The 22002-nt window shown below is 36.1% G+C and overlaps 5 protein-coding genes across 6 annotated transcripts; 2 read left to right on the top strand and 3 right to left on the bottom strand.

The window, feature by feature from the left end:
- Positions 1 to 344: 344 nt before the first annotated feature.
- Nnp-1 (Ribosomal RNA processing protein 1 homolog Nnp-1) lies at positions 345 to 3212 on the top strand. Its single transcript, XM_011312527.1, has 3 exons — positions 345 to 788; positions 978 to 1555; positions 1653 to 3212. The coding sequence occupies exons 1-3, from the start codon at positions 539 to 541 to the stop codon at positions 2793 to 2795; spliced, it is 1971 nt and encodes a 656-aa protein (XP_011310829.1). The 5' UTR covers positions 345 to 538; the 3' UTR covers positions 2796 to 3212.
- Positions 3213 to 4040: 828 nt separating this feature from the next.
- LOC105271154 (lysocardiolipin acyltransferase 1) lies at positions 4041 to 6988 on the bottom strand. Its single transcript, XM_011312526.1, has 5 exons — positions 6782 to 6988; positions 6206 to 6385; positions 5737 to 5944; positions 4849 to 5290; positions 4041 to 4650 (listed from the first exon to the last, which is right to left on the bottom strand). Exons 2-5 carry the CDS (start codon positions 6377 to 6379, stop codon positions 4362 to 4364), a joined length of 1113 nt encoding a protein of 370 aa, XP_011310828.1. The 5' UTR covers positions 6380 to 6385; positions 6782 to 6988; the 3' UTR covers positions 4041 to 4361.
- A 789-nt stretch (positions 6989 to 7777) lies between these two features.
- LOC105271152 (regulator of microtubule dynamics protein 1) lies at positions 7778 to 11851 on the top strand. The gene is made up of 6 exons (XM_011312522.1): positions 7778 to 8293; positions 8886 to 9077; positions 9254 to 9448; positions 9745 to 9962; positions 10021 to 10259; positions 10460 to 11851. The coding sequence occupies exons 2-6, from the start codon at positions 8890 to 8892 to the stop codon at positions 10721 to 10723; spliced, it is 1104 nt and encodes a 367-aa protein (XP_011310824.1). The 5' UTR covers positions 7778 to 8293; positions 8886 to 8889; the 3' UTR covers positions 10724 to 11851.
- On the bottom strand, positions 11014 to 19288 carry LOC105271153 (phospholipase DDHD1). 2 transcript variants are annotated; one of them, XM_011312523.1, is made up of 8 exons: positions 18817 to 19288; positions 16979 to 17269; positions 14674 to 14847; positions 14465 to 14593; positions 14008 to 14149; positions 12901 to 13607; positions 12572 to 12718; positions 11014 to 12374 (listed from the first exon to the last, which is right to left on the bottom strand). In XM_011312523.1, the coding sequence occupies exons 1-8, from the start codon at positions 18884 to 18886 to the stop codon at positions 12226 to 12228; spliced, it is 1809 nt and encodes a 602-aa protein (XP_011310825.1). In that variant the 5' UTR covers positions 18887 to 19288; the 3' UTR covers positions 11014 to 12225. The 2 variants fall into 2 exon arrangements, with proteins under 2 accessions (XP_011310825.1, XP_011310826.1); XM_011312524.1 differs by lacking the exon at positions 18817 to 19288 and having other exon boundaries at positions 16983 to 17097.
- A 699-nt stretch (positions 19289 to 19987) lies between these two features.
- On the bottom strand, positions 19988 to 21251 carry e(r) (enhancer of rudimentary). Its single transcript, XM_011312521.1, has 3 exons — positions 21094 to 21251; positions 20873 to 20960; positions 19988 to 20356 (listed from the first exon to the last, which is right to left on the bottom strand). The coding sequence occupies exons 1-3, from the start codon at positions 21094 to 21096 to the stop codon at positions 20136 to 20138; spliced, it is 312 nt and encodes a 103-aa protein (XP_011310823.1). The 5' UTR covers positions 21097 to 21251; the 3' UTR covers positions 19988 to 20135.
- Positions 21252 to 22002: the final 751 nt, after the last annotated feature.

Genomic DNA, 22002 nt, shown 5'->3' with positions numbered 1-22002 from the left:
AAAAAAAAATTAATGTTGGCGGGATCGAACCCCAGCCGTCGGCGTGATAGCCAAGCACGTTGCCAATTATCCAACGCACTTATTTTAAAAATATAATTTCATTAGTAGTATATCTTCAACATATTGAATCATTTTTTCCCTTTGAAATACAACAAAATGTGGCTTCCCCCTTCCGCTCGTCCTACAGTCGGCTAAATTTCAGTTAAACAAATAAAAAACAAAAAGCTTTCATACCGCAGAAAATAAAATTCACCTAATCAACAATCGGTTCAATCGAATTGTGCAGCCGGTATTTCAGGGACTTTTTATATCCACAGAGAAATTTTTCGAGGGAAGGAGAGAAACCACGCGCGAGTGCGAGGTTAGAACAGACTAAACTCAGTATCTTGATCCCCTTGACACTGAAATCCAGAAAATATTTACCAGGAGAACGAAATAATTTAAGGAAGTGATATCTGAGTTCCTCGAAACCAGTGATTATATTAACAAATACACACCACAAAAGGATCTAACGATCTCGTCTATTGATAAACGATCAATGATGGGGATGAAGAAGCTTCTGAAAAGGACACGTGCCCGAAAAAAACACACAGGCTCTCCTCTTCAGGGAAAGATCGTCAAGAATGAGGGGACCAATGGTTTCAAGATGCCAAAGCAGAAGAAGACGTTGGTAATTGCCCAGGAGATCAAGTTTGCAAGAGTTCTTGCGAGTAATGACAAAAAAGCCAGGGCAAAAATGCTTAAGAAACTTAGGGCTTGGATTACTGTGCGCTCCAAGAGTTCTTTTGGTAATTCAAACAAGAAAATCTACTATAATTACTTTACAACAGATCAATTCCACATTTTAAATCATCAAACATTACTTTTTTTTGAAATATTATTTTTACTATTCAAATAATAAATGTCCAAATCTTGTCCACATTGTATTAATGTTGTTTAATGACTGAATTTAATGGAAATTTCAATTTGGCTTTCAGTATTCACAGAAACGGATTTTCTGAGACTCTGGAAAGGTTTGTTCTACTGCATGTGGATGTCTGACAAGCCCCTGGTGCAGGAGGAACTGGCGGAGTCCATCAGCGATTTGGTGCACTGTTTCGAGAACATGGAATTCGCTATTCTCTACACAAAATGCGCCCTGAAAACCCTCAGCATCGAGTGGTTTGGTATCGATCAGTACAGACTCGACAAGTTCCAGATGCTGGTGAGGAGGATTTTCCGTCAGACCTTCATCCTCTCCAGGAAGCTGGGTTGGGATGTAGACAACATCAAGGAGATTGCTAAAGTCATTGAGGAGATTCTGCTGGACAGTAAAGGCTCCCTGGGCTTCAAATTCCACGTCACTGAGATCTTCATGGAGGAACTGGCCAAAGTTTCTGGTGGTGAAATCCCTGAGGAACGCGTCACGGAGTTGTTGAGACCCTTTGCTATTTATCTCGCCACGATCGATGACGAAAGACAGATCAGAAACGTCATGCAACATATCTTTAGGTATTTAATCTTCCAATCGGATGTTGGCATCGAGTACATGGAGAAATTCGACGCTTGGAGAAAGGTAATTTTTATATTTTCATTAATTTTTTTCATTCCAAAGTTTGTATCCATAAAATTCTGTTTAGCACAATTTTTATTCGATTTCCATTGGTCAATAGGCTGGCTACCCCACAGGCAGTATTGAAGCGATGCAAAAACTTGAAGTCTCCGACGATGAGGTTTCTTCAACCGAAGAGGATCTGATAGATTCCTCTCCCTCTCCTCTGGATCCTCGTGCAGGTCGAGTGAATGTGGATCTACCACAAATTCCCTTCGATCCCCTTCAGATCTCCAGACTCATCGAGGAATACAAATTTCACCCCTCGTCCACTACGAAAACTCGAAGACGAATCAAAAGGCTGATAAAAGATTTCAATGAGCTCTCAAAGGGTACAATGCCCCTGGGTGTCCAGAAAGTGGACATCCCTCCGAAAAAGAGCCCGGAAACCAATCCCAAGAAGGCTGCCTTCAAGTTCCTGGAGTTCGAGCAGGAGTTGTATTCCGATTCAGCGAGAAATCAAGGGAAGAAAAAACGAAAAACCGATCTAGCTGAGTTAAATCCCAAAAAATTAAAGATCAAGGAGTCAAAGTCTTTGGAATCTTCACCCCCTGATGCATCCCCTGGAGGAGTTCCCCAGAAATCTCCAGAGAAAAATCAGAAGAAAATGAAAAAATCCCCAGAGGACAGGGAAAAGTCATCGCCGAAGAAAAAATCACTGCAGAAGGAGTTTAAAGTGAAGACAACCAAGACGAAAGTGAAAAAATTGAAGAAAGTTAAGAAATCATTAAATGGGGAGCTGTTGGATGGAATCGACGACTTCACCAGCTTCAAGAAGTCCAGAAAAATACCGTACGATTTGGATAGCAGTTGGAATGTCGAGACGAGTGAGTCTTCATCTTCTGTGACACCAGCAGTCACACCAAAGACAACTCCGGAAGGAAAAAACGAGATTGCGAATAAAAAAACTGCGATTGTAGAGGATGTGAGGGTGGGGAATGTATCCTGGCTACAACCTCTGGCGAAAAAGCTCGAAGGCGAGGGTAGAAACACTGGAAAGAGCCCAGGAACTCCTGAAAGCATTACGAAGAAGAGAGTTAAGATTATGCTGCAGAAAAATACCGCCCAACACACGTCCGAGTACTTCAAACAGATCATGATGAGCCCTGAAATTCCTTATGATGCTAATAAGAAACCCAAGGCCGGAGTTCTCAAGCCTAGTCCACTGCCCAGTCCTGTTAATCCGTTTTACCAAAAATTATAAAAAATTCTGAGAGGTTTTGCGGAATTATCTTGAGATATCGTGGGTGTAGAGAAAAATGTCATTGGATTATTTAAGAGATCTCGAAATTCTTTACAATTAATTCCTATGACATGTTTTTTTCAGTCTAATACTTCCCATGATATTTGTGAAAGAAGAAAGAGATCATCATGAGAGAAACTTCAATTTTTAATTATTCAGTGAAACAATTATTTTTTTTTTAAATATCTCGAGAAGTACGGAGTTTAGAAAAAAAATTAGAAAAAGGAAATCGAATTTAACCATTTCGAAGATATTCGTGGAAAAAACATAATTCATTATGATAAATAATTTCTTTTTGTTTTTAAGAGTATCGTTTTTACTGTTAAACCGGAATGGTTTGAAGCTAATTGAATAAATGAATTACTTTTAAATTTTTCATATATTTGTGTTTGTCTTCTTGATTACACTGATGATTTTGGGCTACAGGATTAGATTAACTTGTACTCATAATTAATTTATACGAGCCTAGAAGGTACACATGATTATTGAGTAGACAGACAGGATTGTTTTTTACACGTTACCGATTTGTATTCTGACAGTTTTCACCCCTCAATTAACGTCGAAGGTACCCTTTAGTATTTACAATATTAAACTTAACTACATTCATTTATTTAACTGTTTAATTATTCCTAATTTATCCTAGATCCCATCTCAGAGCGAGAGACCAAAACTTCGGTAGAAGTTTTGGTTGATTTCCTTTCATTTGGCACGTGAATTCACATTTTCATGTTGCTTAAGTCGAAATTATTACTAAACATTCAGGAAAATATAATCTACCATCTTTATTATTTTTCTTGATTAATTGGGGAGTTTAGAGTCTTATAAGTGAGGGTTTAGTATTTGAAAGTCAAATACTGAAGGGAAAACATTTACTAGATTCTATTTCATTTTATTCTATTTCGTGTTATTCTCTTAATCATGATTTTTTAGATCTAAGAAATTTCTTTCTTGATCATTGAGTCAATGAATTAATAAATAAATTTAGTCATTTGGAACAAAAATCTGAAAAATATAGATCATCCAAGAATTTTTTTTAAACTCTGAGAATCTGAAAAATTAATTTTCTCATGATTATTAAAATTATATTCCCCGAAGGTTTCATTCAATTTTTCTAGACATTCATTCCACATTAATTAAATTTTTTTCTCAGTTTAAAATGGATTTCTGGTAAAATGGTGAATTTGAAAAATCTATTGTGACTTCCAAAAAAATTATTTTTAGAAGAAAAATCGATTGTCCATTTTCCAAAAAATTCGAATTTCGAATTTTTGTCAAATTTTTGACTCGAAATGCTGACGCTACATGTTCCTTTCCCAAAGTTCCAATAGAATTTTCAAAAAATTAATAAAAGAGCCCAAGGCTTTGTCTAAAAAATTGTATTGAATTCCTGAATCTCTCAGGACCTGTCTTGAAATTTTATTACAGTTCTATTCAAGACTTCTACGAAATTCTCAAACGTCCGTCTCTAAATAATTCCTACATCATTCAATATCACAGTACTGCCTTCAGGATATCAACAGCTCCTTCTTACTGCCCCTTACCCTTCGATAAATTTCTCCACTTCCAGTAATACCCTATCTCCAGTTGGCTGAAGCCAGTGCTGAACAGCGAGAGGAAGAGGAAAAAAAATGCATGTGCAACGGTCCACACCTGGAACCAAGTGGAGGTGATGAGCATGAGAGCAGCAGAAATCGTCAGGAGTGTCCAGAAGCCGAAGGCAACCTTCAGGGAGAAGGTCATGGGAAAATTCCAGGCGTCGGAGACGAAACGCTTCTTCTGGGAAAAGTCCTTCAGCATCTTCTCCTTGGCGCTCCACCTTCAACATGTCACAAGTATTTTTAAATTACAAAAAAAATTTTAAACTTAACGAGAATTTTTCTATTCATTCATTTTTGAAATTTCTTTTTAATTGGCTCTTAGCTACTGAATTATTTCACTCTCTCTCTCTCTCTGTCATTCATTCGTATTCAGTGAAAGTACAAATAAAAAATAATAAATTTAATAAAATTTCCACCTGTCTTCTAGCCATTTCCTGAGTTCCTCCTCACCGTGGGGCACCTGGGAAGCAGGAATTCTTTGAACGTGGAAGTGCACTTCTCTAGGCAACTTGCCCCGGATGAGGTCGACCTCAGATTGAGGGACATAATCGGGATACCCTACGGTGAGGTCATAGATAGCATCGAGGTACTCAGAGCCCTGGAGATGACGTGCCAAGTGGGAGAATCCGGTGGTCTTCGGGTGGAGGGTGTGCGAGTATAAGGGAAGATTATTCTTCTCTGCATATCTATCGGACTTGGATTTACTCGTCGGGGTAAGGTCTGTACCCTCAGGGAAGATGAGAAGTTGAGTTCGACGTTGAAGGGCCACGAGATAATCGAGGGTCCGGGACAGACGGTCCTTGTCTTTTTCCCAACGACGTGTTATGTAAAGGAATCCATTCATCTGCATTATCCAACCTAAATGCATTGATTAATTGAGTTTAAGAAATTTAATAATATTTTTTATTGACATTTATCTCATCGATTGCTTTTTTCAAAACATTTTTTTTTAATGAAAAAGAAAAATCTTTCAATTTCGTTATTATATTATAAATATTGAATTTCATAGTCATTTTTATTATCATCATTATCATTGCGTAATTAATTTGAAAATTTATTTGAAAATTTTTTTTTTTGAAAAAGGGAAACGATCATTCGCGCATTGCTAATTAATTAGGAAAAATCATTTTACTATATGCATATTCGTGAAATATTGAATAATAATAAAACTTAAAAAAGGTATATTTTTTTCGTGTCAATTTTATTAACCGTTTCTCAGAATTTTGAAAAAAAAAATTGAAAAAGATATTGGCATTTGCTTTTTAAATAATGCAGATGAAATTTGGATTATTTTTTAATCATACCAGGTCCTGGGATGTGACGAATGGGGTCCTTTAGGATGAATTTAAGTTTGTGAGCGGCAATATTTGGCATACAGGCCTGATACATCGCAGCCCACAGGAAATTCCAGTCGACTCGAGTTCGATGATTCATGACGAGTATCGCGGACTCATCCGGGGATATATGATCCCCCGATACTATCACCCTCACCCCAAACAACTCCAGCAGCGCCTTTGCAACAATAAAAGATTCAATCGCCACAAAAATCAAACAAAACACTGAATAAAAAAATGACTAATCATGATCTGCAAAAAGAAATTTCTAAAAAGACAACATTCACATTTTTTTTCTGGTAATTAATACAAAAATAAAATTGTTTATGAGATTCTTCAGCGAATTCCATTGAATTTTTATTATAACTTCAATATAAATTCTTGTAATTTTTTATAAAGACACTTTAATTTTGAAATATTTTGAATTTGGAGGGCTTACCGTGGGATAAAGTTCCCAATACGAAAAGAGTAAATCCCCGCATTTTCTGAATTTCGGAGGCGACAGAATCAGAAGCGGAAGTAGAGGACAAGCGATGAAAAGAAATCCTGCTACGATGCTTCCGTACCACAGGGCACAGTAGATTATCCCACAGACGAGCTCTCGCATCACCATTCCACTCTTAAATAATCAATTAATTAATCACTCACCTAATTAACCCGAAAACCTTTCCACCAGGAGAACCCCGCTGTTGGCCCTGATTAACTTGAAAACTCTCAGTCCCACGACAAAACTCATTGGACCTTTTTTGTATATCTCAAAATTTTCCACAAATAGTGTCTTATGACTTTTTCAGATAGGATGACTTATCGCCGAGATAATTCAGTAATCAGCGGCACGAAGTGCGGGAATAAAAATACGGTTTTATTTTCGGAATTTGGGGAGCAAATGTGGAGTCTGTTAATTGATTAAGGTATTTTGTGGATCAGAGGGATTCTGCCTGTTGCTTAGTTATTAATTATTTAGTTTTTGGGGTGTGTTGGGGATAATTAATGAGTGGAATCGAGGGAAATGTACCTCATTTTAGCAGCGTCGAACGTCGACTAATCGACTGACAAGATGATACTCTTGATTTGGCTTCCGTACGAGCATTTTAACCGCTCGGGGCTTCTTTCTCGTGTCGTGACATCCCTCCGACTACACCCTTATCCAACATTTCAACTCCACCCTTTGTAATTTTCTCTTCCAACCCCTCCGAACCCCCTCACTGTCGGATGCTGGAATGTACCAGTATTGATCTACTCTAGAGGAGCAGCCCCCAGAAAAATGGCTGATGTCAGTCAAACACATATTTATATTTGAAAATTTGTCTCGAAATTTCAGTCAAGATGTCATCCCACCACTGTCATCTGAATTTTTAATTCGGTGAATTTACTTTCGATTGGAAATCTCCACTAAATTTTTTATTTATCAAAATTCAGGAAAATTTGTTTTTGTGGAAAGAGATCATTGATTTTCATTGTTAGCTTGAATTTTAATTAAAGAATAACTCTGAATTGTTAATTAGATTTTCGATTCTGGAAATTGACTGGCGAGTTGAATTCTTTTGTTAACATTCTTGGGATTTTTCCGCACCTGATGAGCCTGGAAATCGCTAATTAATTTATTACTCGTTTAATTAATTGAATCGTTTCTGAGGAATTGTACGGGCTTTTCACATCACTTAAGAATTGTTTAAAAAAATCTATTCAATCCGAGATTAACTGAAACCTCTAGCGTTTTTCCTCCCTCAGTTTTCTAGATTTCCATCAATTTCCATGGAAAACCAGAATTAAATTTCTGTTGCCATAAAATCGTCAAAAATTTCTATCCTCCAACTGTGAAATGTCCTGGGATGTCACATTTATAAAAATTTCCAAAAAAGTCGATGAAATTTTCAAATTATCGATCCCCCAAAATATCGGCGGGAACAATCGATAAAAAATTTCGCAAATCCGGAAGAAATAAAAAAAAAAACACTTGTTTTATGAACAATATCGATACAACTATCGATACCTACAAAATACAGGATAGTAATCGATTATCGAACCCTCACCCAGTCCACGATACTTTTCGTTCCAAAAAACTCTTTCCATTAATCGTTAAAAATAGAGAAAAAATAAATTATCATGTGGAGAAAATTCTCAATCCCCTCAATCATCATTTCTTCAATTTTCCCTACTCTCCTCCGACTATCCTCAATTTTAATCTAAGTGATTATTTCCAGAGTGCCCTAACCTCCAAAATTTATACACCCAATGGAGTAGCCAGTGCTGGTGATCGGATCGGGTGCAACTCCTTCTCTAATAAAAAAAATTGTCCTAGAAATAAAAAAAACTCATCACCGACGATGATATTTGAACAGTTAATGTGACATTGTGTTTATTTATTTAATTTTTTAACGCTTTATTTATTCGTGGAGTGAAGTTTTCAGAAATATCTCATCAGTGATTGTTAATGCATATGTAGAGGATTTGCAGTGACGAGGCAGGTCGAAGTTTAATGTAGATACTTTAATTAATTACTGCTGGCGACGTTCTCCATCAAGACGTAAGATTATTTCTCATTTACCATTTTTTTGTTCCATACAATTCATTTCGTTTCCTTCATTTTATTTCCTTCATCTCAAAACCGTAACTGGACTCTCTTCACAGATGAAATGTTCCATTTATTCCGGTTCTATTGTCTATTTCTTCTCTAATTAAAGGTTTTCTCATAACCTGCTTCTCGATTTCTTAATTAATTCCATATTCTAGTGTTTTTTTAATCAATTATTATTTAAAAAGATTGTTAAATCATTGTCGGGAATTTCCTTAGAAGAAATTCGAAGATTGCAGTAAACAATTTATTACAATTGATTAAATATCTCTGGCTAAATTTTGACTGAACACTGATTAATTTTTGATTGAGTCCCGATTAAGCTCCGACTGAAAATCAATTCGAGTTTTGAAAAAATTGTCAGATTTCACCATTCTATCAGCCCAGGAATCGAACACGGAACCTATCGGCTGTGATCTATCAATTAAATTCACTGAATAATATGGAAAAATTCTGTTGATATTTCAATTAATTAAAGAAATCAGAAATAAAAAACTATTAATTTCTCCATTTATTTTGCTAATTTACTTTCCTCTTGTTTCAGAAAAATGAGTAATTTACAAAATCCTCATGTGGTAGCTGTCGCTCTGGGGGCAACAATAGGGGTAATTAGTGCTGCTAGTCTATTTATTTACCAGAAAGTCATGGAACACAAGGAAAGAACGACTATGATGAATAATTTGGAGAGTGTTAACAGACGTGTTTCTGAATTACAAGTGGAATTGGAAAATTTGAGGTGATTCTCGTTTTCACATTTATTCTCCACTGATTTTTTTAAATAGATGACGTCCAAAAAAATATTTCGAAACCCGTTCCTCCACGGTCATTCCTTTTCGTAGGAAAATTTATTCAAGGACTTATATGCCGTGCGATTTTTAATATATATTCTTCAAAATGTGATTATGCTTTCAGAGTTCAGCAGAATCAATTGAGAGCAAAGAAATCGAAGAATTCGAATCGCAAGCGCGTCACTTCATCAGCGAGTTTGTACTCAGTAGGTACCGAGAACGAGATTGATGCTGTTTCAGTAACTGAAACCGACCTAGACGATGAGTTTTACGACTGCTCCGATGATGAACTCACTACTGTAGACTTCGAACTTAACGGGTTTGTAAAACCATTAACTTCAGTGCACGATTGTCGCTCAAGAAAAAACACGTTTACAGGAATTTATCATTTAAATTTGTTGTACCCAATTCGACAGTCTATAAACAAAGTGTTTTGGACCTTTCTTTCGACATTCGTTAGTTCTCGAGACATTGGCAATGTGAACTCTGATGATTTTTAAAATTTTTCAATTTATAAATTTTTCAATTTTTTGATTCTTCAATTTTTATTATCTTTTTATTATTTTGACTTACACTCAATCCATGAAGAACAAGTGATATATTCTAGTGATGCAGGACAGCTGGAATAATGTTGGAACTAACGAGCCAACTCGATACCCTAGACGAGAAGATCGAGAAGAGTGAATTTCTCGAGGAGGTCTTGTGTGATCTGAGGGCACTGGCCATTTTCCATGAGGATAATGTCGATGTTGCTTGGAGGTTGGCCAGGGCTTGCTTCAAAAATGCTGCTGACTTGACTGATACCTCGAGACAGGATGCACTCGTCCTTGAAGGTGAATTTTTCCCAATCCTCTAAATAGAAAGGAGGAATAATTAAATCTTGTATTGCAGGGATGAAAATATGTGAAAAAATACTTGAAATGGAACATGTGGAGGTGCACAAGTGGTATGCCCTTCTAGTGGGTCTCAGATCTGAGTATTTGCCCACAAAAGAGAAACTCAAGGCTGGAAAAGTGTTTGAGAAGCATTTAAACCGTGCTTTGGCGATGACACCCCACGATCCCGTCTTAAATCATCTCCTAGGGAGATTTCAGTACGCTGTTTCGAATCTCAGTTGGATCGAGAGGAAGGTTGTACACATTTATATTTTTTTTTCCTTTAGCTTTCTGACTGAAAATGAGAAAAAACCATTTTTTTTTGTTGAATAATCTCAATAATTTTTTTTTTAAGATTCTTCAAATATTATCTTTATATTTTTGGAAAAACTGTTACATTATTTTAAGAATTATTTGAGTAGTTAAGATTGTGAATATGTCCCTTTTGTATTTAGGTTTGCGCAACACTTTTCGGAGAAGCCCCAACGTCGACCTTCGAGGAGGCGATAAAATCTCTGGAGAGAGCTGAGGGGCAAATGAGGGCTCCTGATCTGGAGAACAAGTACTTCCTGGGGCAGGCGTATTTACAAGTAAAGGCCTACAGAAAGGGGGTGGAATTGCTCACCCAAATTCACGACCTGCAACCAAAAAACAAGAAGCAGGAGAAAATGCAGGCAGAAGCCCAGAGACTCGTATCAAAATATTCAAGTTACTGCTGATAGATAATCCCATTCGAGTCTCCATTACGATCCAATTAGTCTAGGAATCGAGATACAGGAAAAATAATAATAATCCAATAAGAATCGAAATTGAATTACTCGATTCACCGGGGATGCAATCGTGCCAATCGTGGGAGCTTAAACTATTTGGTTTTTAATCTTTCAATTATTTAATTGGGTAAAATGAATAAATAAACTGGGAAGAGCCTGTGGGGAACTGAGGTAGCATTTTTTGTAATTTTAACACATTCCTGTTTTTTTGTTTAATGAAAAACAGTTTTAATTTATCGTTGAGTACAAAGAGTTTAGTGCACTGAATGTTGGAATATTGTTTATAATTTTATTCAGCTCTTGTGGGTTTAATGACTTTAATTCCCGAGTGGCCATAGGAATATTTGTTAAGGTGCTGGTACATTGTGAGGTAATATTTTATCGTGAAGTGAACGAATTAATGCGATGTGAATTGTAATAAATTGTTGGGTGTGATGGTAATGCGCAATGGCTCGAGTAGTCTTTTTATATTTCAATAAAGTGATGTCGATGAATTGTGAATTGCTTTCACTGATTGATTTTATTATTTTCTCAATGTGCTATAACAACAATTTTATTTCAACTTCATGAATCATAACATTGAATTTTCTACAAAGTTATTAATTTATTTAAAAAATCCCTCGGTTCGTTTCTCCTTGTGCTTAGCCTACGTGACTGGGTTTCACTGATTAACAATGCAACTGATGGCCACAAAAATGTCTGTGCCCCATTCCAATTGCACTTGCACTTCGAGGTGAAATTAAAATTAATTGGTTTAATATTTTTCTCTAGTTTGAGACGGTATGACACTTTTAGGACTGATGATTCTTCGATTAATCTACTTGAAAAAATCTGACAAGAATCTGTAGCGAAGGTGTGAATTGCAGAAGTTAAATCGACAGCTTATTTCACCCATTGCGGATATAATTGAACAATTAATAACAGATGTTTGAAGAGATTCTCGTGAATTTAAAATTAGTTTAGCTCTTCAGTTTTCGATGTGGCAGACGACCCAAACAGTAAACAGATCGACAACTGATCAATAACGGGGCACAGTCTTTCGAATAAAGTACAATTTTTATGTTTAATAAGTAGAAACAATTCAGGACTCTCACATTTATCATCAACGTTCGATAAATTTTACAATTGGAAATCTAACGCCATCAATATTTTTTATTAATACAAAAATTATGCGATTATCGACTGATCAGGCTTACGAAGTAATCAGCTTATTGTATCGTTTTTCCGTTATCACAGATGGTTTTCAAAAATCAATTTTCTATCATATAATCTTCTTAAATTGTTGGTAATTAGTTTCTTATGCTAATTTAGGTGATGACAAGCTCCTTGTCTCCTCTCACAGAGTTTATTTGTATGAGGCCCACATGAAACCCATTTATTGGGAAATGAAGGGCTATTGTGCACTACAATCTGGGAGGATTGTCATTTGCGCTCGACAGATCAAGCCAACATCACGTCTCCAAGTTGGGAAAGAGACGAGTCAGGACGAAATAGGCAACATCGTAATTATTCCAATAGGCTGTGTGTGCCCTCACTGTGTACAAGTAATTCCGACCCATTCCACCTGCCCGTAGCACATAATCCAGTCGTTGTTCCAATTCTGTAATTTTTTTATTATATAATTTATTCATTAATCAACATTACAGATTCGATCGCTTCGAGAATTCACAATCTGCAAATATAATTCACCTTTTTTTGGTAATGAATTGATCAGAAAAAAATCGAATTAGATGCTAATCATTTCGCAATAAAATTGAATATTTTGTCATTAATTGTGAATTTAACGGGATTAATTACCTTCGTCGGGACCGATTGGATTAACGTCCGTAGTATCCACTTCCCTAGTGTTCCAGCCAGCTCTGACGAGTCCCCAGAAACTCCAGCCCCTCTCTACACTTCGATTCGGAGTTTCCGTCGGACTTTCTGTTTCTCTCTCGTCATTGTCTACAAGATAATATCGAATTAGAATGATGAAATAAAAAAAAAACATTTAATTAAATTCAATTATTCTAAATAAAGAAATTAATTCAAAACAATTTCCAGATGATGGGTGCGATGGGATGGGATGTGTGAGATTCAATGATTTTTTATAATATAAAATTTATAAAAATAATTAGGAAAAGTACCTGAGGTGGGCATAGGGCTTTCCCCATTCCCTAGAGTGACCGGTGGTGCCTCAATTTGTTGTCCATCGACTCCCCCATAGGGTAGAATCCTGACAGGATCAATTTTCCTGTATCCCCTAACGAGAAGTGGTTCCATTCTGTATGCGACAGGATCAGACCAGTGGAAAATATTGTAAAACCTCCTGCACAATCCTGGGGGCATAACGTCAACTCTGTTAGAGGGAGTTCTGGTGCGCAGAGCTAGAAATACTGAGAGAGGTGATCCCAGACAGAACATGTTCTCAATAGTGAACTGAAGGCCATCAGCAGCGATTTCCTGAGTAGTAGGGGATGGTGGCCGTGTGTCTGGACCCATCCAACCTGTCACGATATCGTACACAATGACACAACCCAGGGAATGGGCAAGCACTGAAACTTTACCCTTCCAGTCTGGGTGTCTGTTGATGAATTTACAGTAGAGACGATTCAATTCTCTCTGGAGACCTGCACGCACTTCTCCACCGTAAAGAGGACTCGTGTAATAGAGAATGTCCATTGCTGAAGAGTTGAGCAGATGACGAATGCTCAAAACGCTGTATGGAGTTATTGCATCGACTATGTCACCATCCAATTTCAGAGAGGAACGCCATTCAACTGGAAAAAACTCCACTCGGTGAGCTGTCGATGAAAAGTACTCTTTTCTGCACCAGTCCACGCAGTCTCGAAACCTAAAAAAATACATCATTTATCAACTCACTAATATTTCAACAATTTTTCTCAGAATAAATATTTTATTATTTGAAACCTAAAATTTTTCTTTGCAATTTATTCTGAGGAGAGACTATTAAATGTCCCCCCGAGGAAGTCAGTAATAATTTAGCTAATCCACACCATGGTAATATCTTACAACTGAGGACATTCCCATGCCACAGCTGATTATAAGCCAATGCAATGAGATCATGATTTCAAGGCCTAAACGAGGAAAAATCGAGGGAAAAATATAGCCTAGAACAGTGAAATGATAATTGGCGGAGCCTCTCCCTGTCTCTCCCTGTCTTTCCCCGTCTCTCTCTCTGTCTCCCTTCCGGATAGTTCATCGCAGATTGAATTGATTCGAAAATAACTTACAGCGCAGTATTGCGGATAATTTTCTGAGTATCTCGTTTTTGTCCTATTCCGTGCACGACAAACACGAGATGATCGATGTCGTTAGGTTTATCGGTCATTAAGGCATTCACTTTGTATCCTCTCCTCAATTGGTATCCACTCGCTGAAATTATTCAAGAATTCATATAATTTTTCTAATTGACTATTCTTTTTTTTCGAGTCAATGCGGCTATTGTCTGAATTTCCCAGAAAATTCGATGAATTTTCTAAAACTAATAGTAAGAAAATGATAAAAATATTATAATGAAATTAAATTCTCAGATACTCTTTAATGGAATGAAATTCTAAAGACCAAACAAACAACTTAATAAATGCCATAAATGTGTGGGTGAAGAAAGAGCTCATAAACTCAGGGTAAAATGACAAAAAAAAACGGGTGCTCTTCGAAAATTACGTAAAATGTAAAACAACAAATTACTCTTGCTGAATCCTAATCTGGATGTCACACTGCGCATTAATTTACTAGTTGTGTATTCACTATAAAGTGCTACATCGTTGATCGCGTGCCAGTCGACATGAAACTCTGGAAATCGCTCAGTGTGGAGAACTGCCAGAGGAAAAACATATAAGGTAATAAATAAATGGGTCAAAAAAATAGGATCTTTATCGAAAAGAGTTGAGGGTTACCTCTGTAGGAGTGAGATGGAGAGGCCTGTTCTGGAGTTGAACCAGCAGTTGAGTTGTTTCTCTTCTCGAAGAGCCTCAGGTGGGCCTCTTCTATCACCCTCGAGTGCTCTAGCTCCAGGGGAATTCCACTCGCCTCATAGTACCACGTACCTCTCATTATCTCGCATTCTTCCCCTGCAATCACAAACAACGATTTTTTTTAAATACCGCAATGAAAAAGTAAACACTCACTAGTTTTTGAAAAATATCTCTAAAACTATTACAGATAGCAAAATTTTCATAAAGGTCATTTTTATTAAGTCGAATGAAAACTGAAAAATCGTTTCTACAAAATTTTTTCTATCTTCCTTAGAATCAGAGATATTCCTGGAAAACTCGACTAGCGAACAATTGAACTTTCTATTCTTTGCTTGTTGGTTGCTTTTTATTTTAAATTTTAGTTTGACCAAGTGGTCGAATTAAAATAAATGTGGTCTGATTTTCAAGGTCGAAAAGAAAACATGAAAATCAGTGGGAAAAAAAAGATATTTCCCTCAGCCATTCCTAAGATATTCATCACAGAAAATCGTCTAGTAAGCACCAGTGCTACATGTTTTTTCTCGTTAGTAGATAAACGACTGATAAAAAAAATTGATAAATCGATTCGATTAGTGCTGATGCGTCAGTTTCATCATAATTCCACACGTGCCGAAGAACATCATGCTTAGCTCAGAAATACACACTTGAAGAGCATACAAATGGTAATTTATTTATTCTGAAAGGAAATAGCTGATAGAGAAAAATGGCATTTCCGTAGTCAGAGGAATATCTGTCAGTATTACATAACGATTTAACGAAAAATTTTATGTGGCGCCCCAGGTTCAATCCGGAGAATGGAGTGATTACAGAGATTATTCCTCCTTTTGTGAATTTCAATTGCAAACTTATCCTCTATCAATTCACAAATGAAAAATTCAATAGATTGATCTAGTACTATTTTCTATAAATTCTGTAGAATTCCCGTTGTAAAATAATTCCAAGTTGACTAGAACTTTAATAGAAATTCAATTTTAACATCATCTTTCTCATGGAATAACTATTTCAATAAAAAATAAACTCTGGGAACTAGAAGAGAATTTTAAGGAGAATTCGCTACAATTCTCACAAGATCGTGCCAAAAATTAATCAGAATTATTTTTCTATAGGATTTTGAGCTTTTGGCCTTGTCTCGTTAGGAAAAAAATTCATTGGAAATCGAGAGAACGCCTCTATTTATCTAGTTAATGCGCGATACCTATATAGCTAACGCATGCCAAAGGAAATTGACAATAATAACTTCAAGGACACCCCACAATTTCTAGATAGGACCGATGCGCAAGGAAATAGCAACTAATTTCTTGGAAGCCTCAAGCTAAGCCAACAATACCCGATAAAAGCCTTATCAGTCAATTCTAGTGTTTAAGAATGTTCCACGTCCTTATATAATAAAAATTTACGTTTTTAAAATTTATTTTATGTAAAAAAATATAACGTTTTTGGGTTTTGTCATTATTTAATGGCTCACGCAATCTTGTGGTGGTCCGATAATTTTTATGCGTTCTCTCTCTAGTTTTGTGATTCTTCCCACAAGTTTAGAAAAAACGCGGAAAAATGTGGGAATTTTAATTTTGGAAATAAATGGATGTGGAAAGACCGCTGATGTCTGCCGCTAGAGAATAACAAGAATAATGTTAAATTCTGAAATAAATTGAATTCTTCACACTACTTCCTTTCCCGCGCTGTTAGTATTACGAAATATTGTGAATGAATAGACATCAATCCAAGGCTACACTGAACTCGTTGACATTTCATACACTGAATCCATGAATTGATGAATTAGAAGGGAGAATTTAGACTTAAACAGACAAACTGCTTTATTAAAATAACTGTAGATCAAAGGTTCATCAGTCGTTCGTCATTATCTCGGTAATAAAAAGTTTTTAGAGGAAATAGCAGAGCATTTTTTTAAGCTGATAGAATTTCCGATAAAACACTCTAATGGGACTTTGCTCTCAGGCTGTTCATCTACGTGATAATTAACTATTAATTGTCAGGGGAAATTGAGTAGGAGAAAAAGGGATGAATTTTTACGGTGTGATTTTTCCGGAATATCTCAGATCTGAGGTGTTGTAGGGAAAAATGTGAGAGGAATCATATTCGATTAGTCAAATTTTCAAGAAAAATTATTTTTATACTTATTATCGTGTACAGGCTTATTGTCGAGATAATGCAGTATTTAAAGGATGAAGTGATAGTTCTTAAATTCTAATAAGTGAAATTAAATTACCTGCCCAAAATATGGAGACACATTTCATGTCATCGAGGGTAACATCGTACATGCCGCCTTTGACAACCACTCTCTCGCAATCATTGTCGATTTCATTCGCATTCCTCTCTTTTTCCGATTTATTTCGCCAGGCATTTTCAATCCTGAGACTGTCGTACCCACAAAATTCCACCCATCTCTTGTCAACTTGATCTTTGTAGAACCATCTTATCTCTTGCGGTGTAAGAGGCTCAGCATAGGGCTCTTCCCCTGTGTCCATTCCATTTTGTACTAGAGAGTCCACCTCGATTTCTGTTTCGTGAAGAAAAATATCTCGTGAAAAATTTATCTCAGAAAAATTTTTGTAAGAAATTGTTTTAATCTGAATGAAAAATATGATCACTTTGCACTGAATAAAAAATCTCAAGCCAAAAAATCCAACTCTCAAAAACTCCTTTGTAATTATTAATTATCTCATTACTGCGAGCAGATGAAGACGAATGTAAAATGAATTTCCTGTGGGAAATTTCGTAATTCAAATAAAAAATTTTATGACTTTTTTCTCCAAACCTGACAGTTCCCGAAGGAGACGCGAACCACCCTCCATGAACCAGGAAAATACCATTTCCAATTAGAACTTTTTAATTGCTAAATATCTCAGTAACGAGTCGAGTTGGCGAAAATATTATAAATGAATTTCCCGTAGGAAATTTATTAATTTAAATAAAATATCTTGTCGCTTTTTTCACTAAGCGCGACCGTTTCCAAAATATTCGTAAGCAAAGTTTTTTAAATAATTTTTTGTTGAATAAGTGAATGTTCAGTATTTGAAACGAATGAAGGGACTGACTTAAAAGTATATTCTCTCACTTTCCTCTCTATAAACCGTTGTTTTAGAATGGTCAGGTAATTATCAAACTCAATATTTAAAAATCATTGCCAACAATGCAAACGATATCTGCTATTCTAAATCCATCAATTCAGCATTTCCCGTTGTAAATTCATTTGAACAAGAGAACAAAGTACCAATTGACACAATTGGACATGAAAAAACCCAGTCAATTATTTCAAACACTCTCAATCGCTCATTCATTCGATCAGGATATTTATAGAATTACAATTAAGTAGATAAAAAATCTGTAGCACGTGCCTAACACTTTGAAAAGGTTTATATTTTTTAAATCTCATCGTTTATTCTCAACAAAAGAATGCTAAACCATTCTCTTTTGAATGATTCATTCCTCGAGAGATAATAAATAATTCCACATAAAAAATATTCCAACTTTATACTAAACAGATAATTTTGAGAAATTATTAAAATGATTCTAGTCCGAATTTTTCATGATTTTTATTTTATTGTTCAGATGAATATCCTCTCGGGTTTTTTACATTTTGTTACCCTCCCTTTTTATCATATTTTCCACTGGAATCATTACCTCCCGAGATAATCGCAGGTTTGAATCTAAAAATTAAATAATATTGTTTAAATTTTCCCGCATATTTATTACACTCACAGAAAAACCTCCGAGGACTTTTTTCATCGAATTTCTCCCCAGAAAAATTTCTTCCCAGGGCAATCAATAATTTAAAATCCCCCCTCCCCAAAGAAGCCTTAAAAAATAATTACTCATTAATTATTTCAAAACACCGAGACCTACATCTAGCTTGTAAATAAAAATTATAATGAAGTACTGGAACATGTGTGCAGCACGTGAATGCTGTCATCTCCCATTCGGTCACAAAACGTAATTCCTTCGATCACCTGACCGATCCCCCCCATTAACTTCAAAACAATGATCCCCTCCCCCTCATTATCCGACAAACACTAACCTAAAACCGCCAAAAACCGCGAAAAATACCTTCAATTCTCGGATTTTCCAGAGGTGTCTCACTGAATGGCTCGATGTCAGCGAATAATTTATCGGACATCCTTCCCGTGTCACACCACAACCCAAACAATCACCACCTCAAAAAACCCCTCCCCCAACAAACCCCTCAAAATGAACGAAAAAATTAAAAAAAAAAGAAAAACAAAACAGAAAATTCTGTGTAAAAAAAGGAAACCGAACTGTCACGCGCAACGACTGGCCGCTGTCTGCATTCCACTGCCAACTGCACTGCACTTTAACCCCCCCCAAGTCCTCCCCTCGTTTTTAACCCTGTTATTTATCAAATCTAGAATCTTGAAATTCAATTTATCCACCAAGAACCATCAGGAATGCACTTCTCGGTGGTTTTTAATCGTTTTTATCGACCGATGAATCTCGCAACTCTCGTCAAAATCTTATCTGATACTGCAACACATCTGAAACTTCGAGGAAACACCGACTTCCCCCTTCTCCCTATCACCCCCACCAACCCCTTCCCGCGTGGACCCCACCACTCCACCACCCACTCAAACCCCCTCCACCTGCTTCTGCAGCACTACAATTCTAGGGTTTATGTAACATATTTTTTTTATCGCTCTTTATAGTGGATCACGAATTTTAGGGTGGGGGGATGTGTGCAATTGCAGACGTATTTTTTTTGCGCAGTTGCTGAATGATTTGTCAATGAATCTTGGGGTTTTTCATTCCGTGGGATTCTGCTTTTTTTTTTCTTGTGCAGTCCGGAGAGGGTGGCGTGGGAGAACTCATGAATCATCAAGAGATGATCAGGGTATTTAATATCAAGGGGGTAATTCCTATTATGGGGATTGAATCCACGTGGATGAATTGATGAGCGAATTTCATAGAAAAAATTCGAAGGGAATTTTATTGAGAATTTTGTTTATGAAAAATTCTTGGTGGAATTATATTCTATTTTAATTTACTCAATGATGAAAAATTTAATTTAATGACTGTTTCAATGAAGGAATTGTTTACATTCTACATTCTACGGTAGATCTTTTGGTAATTTAACAACAATCTTTTTACATATCAATTTTTAATCATTGAAAATTCAAAATCCGACTTTTCAATTGTAAAATTTATTGAACGTCGATGAGAAATCGGTAAATGAATCATAGAAAAGATGTAAATAAAACAATAGTAATCCTTAAATCGATTTATATTTTATAAACAGTAGAGAAATACCATGACAATTATCATTAAGTTATTTCATATGATTTAGGTAATCTAGACGTTAATTTCTTATGTATTTTTGTGTTATAACAGATTGTATCGAGAAATCTGGGAATTTACTCGTTGTGACCAGCTGCTTTACGTAGAAGGACGTAGATTTTCTCTTTGATCCAATCCTTATTGTACGGTGCATAGGTATTCGTTGTTCTTTGGTAGACCAGACACGAGAGGTCTGTCAGCTGATCAACGAAATCAAATAATTGACTAATGTCGTATGTTATCGTCGGTGTGTTGGGGTTTTTCTTTTTCAGGTGCTCTTCATATATCTTGCAGACACCTACCGAAATACCATATATTATGAGTTTTTTAGAAATCGAAATACGATAATTGATCAATTATTTCTGATTGGATCCTTTCAGATTTTTGCGAATATCTTGGAATGTACTGGAGATAGGGAAATTTTGTGGGTAACTTTTTTGTGGAGATTTTGAAAAGCTACAACAAAGGTTCTGTCAAGTTTTTTCTAGCTTCGCTATTTCCGGAGATAATTTCACGTGAAGGGAAGAGGAAAATCTTCTAGATCGATAACAGTAATGGAGAACAACAGATCGTCGATCGACAATAATCCGAAAAGGGCTGAGTAAAATTACTTGAGAATTATCTCATTCAAAAGATATTTTTCCAGGTTTTGGAATGAGAATGTACTTGAGAGAATTTGATTTAAAATTCGTTCGGTGATGAGATATTTGAAATTTAATTTTTGGTCTCAGCGATGAAATTTGATCTGGAATGTGGGGTTCTCAATTTTCATTAGTTGCTGTCACTTGTTCAATGAAATGTTAATTGAACGTACCTTCCATGCATTCATTTATGCTCTCGTAATCGGAGTAAGTCCTGGTCTCGGGTCTGTTTCCAGGTTGAACCAACAGAATCGTGTGCGACTTAAAGAAAAGCAAAAATGAAATCCAAAACAGAGACTCGACTCCATATTGGGTCACAGATTACAAACATAAACAGACTCCAAAACGTCGGATTAAATTGTTTAGAGTCCTCAAATGTCGATTGAATATTTACCATTTTGTTCAACTGCTTTTCCTAATTCTAAAGAAATAAACAATTCTCCAGAAAAAATGTGCTGCCTCTGAAATTGGAGATCCTTGAAAATTTTCAAGTGTTGATGGACAACCAAACGCCTGCTTCGATACGATGAATCTAACCACAAACTTCAATTTATTTGAACCTAAAATTTCCCAATTTTTTCTATTGGTCGAATCCTTGCCGCCGAATTCTCATGAGCGACACTGCACTTGCAGTTTTCCCAGTTTTCAAATCGACTGGATAAATGATTTTTTTTAATTATAAAGGTTTTTTTTTGCCATTCGCAAAAAATTTTATCTTTCTAGTCAATAAAAATTCTATCAATTTTTAGGCAAGTAATGGAATATAGAAAATTCGCTTCTTTGAGAACGTGTAAAAACATATTTGATTAAATGACCAGAGAAAACTTAAAAAATAAAAGATTTTATTTCGTAGAAGTCTCCGTATTTTTTCAATGACGAATCGACCTCAGAATTCAGAGGGGACATAAAAATTTTTATAATGATCTGTTCTGCGGCTGGAAATGCATTATACAAAAGAAGTAATAACAAAATTTTGAGTACCCGCTTCAGATTCAGAGATATCCCTCCAAAACTCAAAGCAATGTCAAAATAAAATTTCGAAAATTCTCCCTGTATTTTTATTTTCTGTCCGAAAATCCAAAAAAGTCCAACCCGAAAAAATTCCTTTCAAATCTGCCGCCCCCCAAACTCCCTAGACTAGTGACTTTCACTGCTCTACAGTCCCCCGCAAAAGCCCCCCACCCAAACTTCTCAACTCGCCTGTACCCCGTATATCGTCAGCTCATCGGCTGCATTTTCGAATAAAAAAAAACGCCAAAACCCCGACCCAATCAATTATCACCCCGCGATAACCGTCACCCAG

Source organism: Fopius arisanus, unplaced genomic scaffold (genome assembly GCF_000806365.1).
Source record: "Fopius arisanus strain USDA-PBARC FA_bdor unplaced genomic scaffold, ASM80636v1 scaffold00103, whole genome shotgun sequence".
Classification (NCBI taxonomy): Eukaryota; Metazoa; Arthropoda; class Insecta; order Hymenoptera; family Braconidae; genus Fopius; species Fopius arisanus.
The sequence above is the reverse complement of the archived record's forward strand: the minus strand, read 5'-3'. Positions and strand labels throughout refer to the sequence as shown.

Bases quoted from the DNA above. Each gene is read 5' to 3' on its own strand.
- Nnp-1 (XM_011312527.1), top strand. From the start codon at position 539: ATGATGGGGATGAAGAAGCTTCTGAAAAGGACACGTGCCCGAAAAAAA. The intron at 789-977 runs GTAATTCAAACA...TTTGGCTTTCAG, and splicing joins GCGCTCCAAGAGTTCTTTTG to TATTCACAGAAACGGATTTT. The intron at 1,556-1,652 runs GTAATTTTTATA...ATTGGTCAATAG, and splicing joins AATTCGACGCTTGGAGAAAG to GCTGGCTACCCCACAGGCAG.
- LOC105271154 (XM_011312526.1), bottom strand. From the start codon at position 6,379: ATGGTGATGCGAGAGCTCGTCTGTGGGATAATCTACTGTGCCCTGTGG. The intron at 5,945-6,205 runs GTAAGCCCTCCA...ATTGTTGCAAAG, and splicing joins ATTGGGAACTTTATCCCACG to GCGCTGCTGGAGTTGTTTGG. The intron at 4,651-4,848 runs GTGGAAATTTTA...GACATGTTGAAG, and splicing joins AGGAAATGGCTAGAAGACAG to GTGGAGCGCCAAGGAGAAGA.
- LOC105271152 (XM_011312522.1), top strand. From the start codon at position 8,890: ATGAGTAATTTACAAAATCCTCATGTGGTAGCTGTCGCTCTGGGGGCA. The intron at 9,449-9,744 runs GTTTGTAAAACC...CTAGTGATGCAG, and splicing joins GTAGACTTCGAACTTAACGG to GACAGCTGGAATAATGTTGG. The intron at 9,963-10,020 runs GTGAATTTTTCC...CTTGTATTGCAG, and splicing joins GGATGCACTCGTCCTTGAAG to GGATGAAAATATGTGAAAAA.
- LOC105271153 (XM_011312523.1), bottom strand. From the start codon at position 18,886: ATGTCCGATAAATTATTCGCTGACATCGAGCCATTCAGTGAGACACCT. The intron at 17,270-18,816 runs GTATTTTTCGCG...TTCACGAAACAG, and splicing joins GGAAAATCCGAGAATTGAAG to AAATCGAGGTGGACTCTCTA. The intron at 13,608-14,007 runs GTAAGTTATTTT...GTATTTTTTTAG, and splicing joins ATTATCCGCAATACTGCGCT to GTTTCGAGACTGCGTGGACT.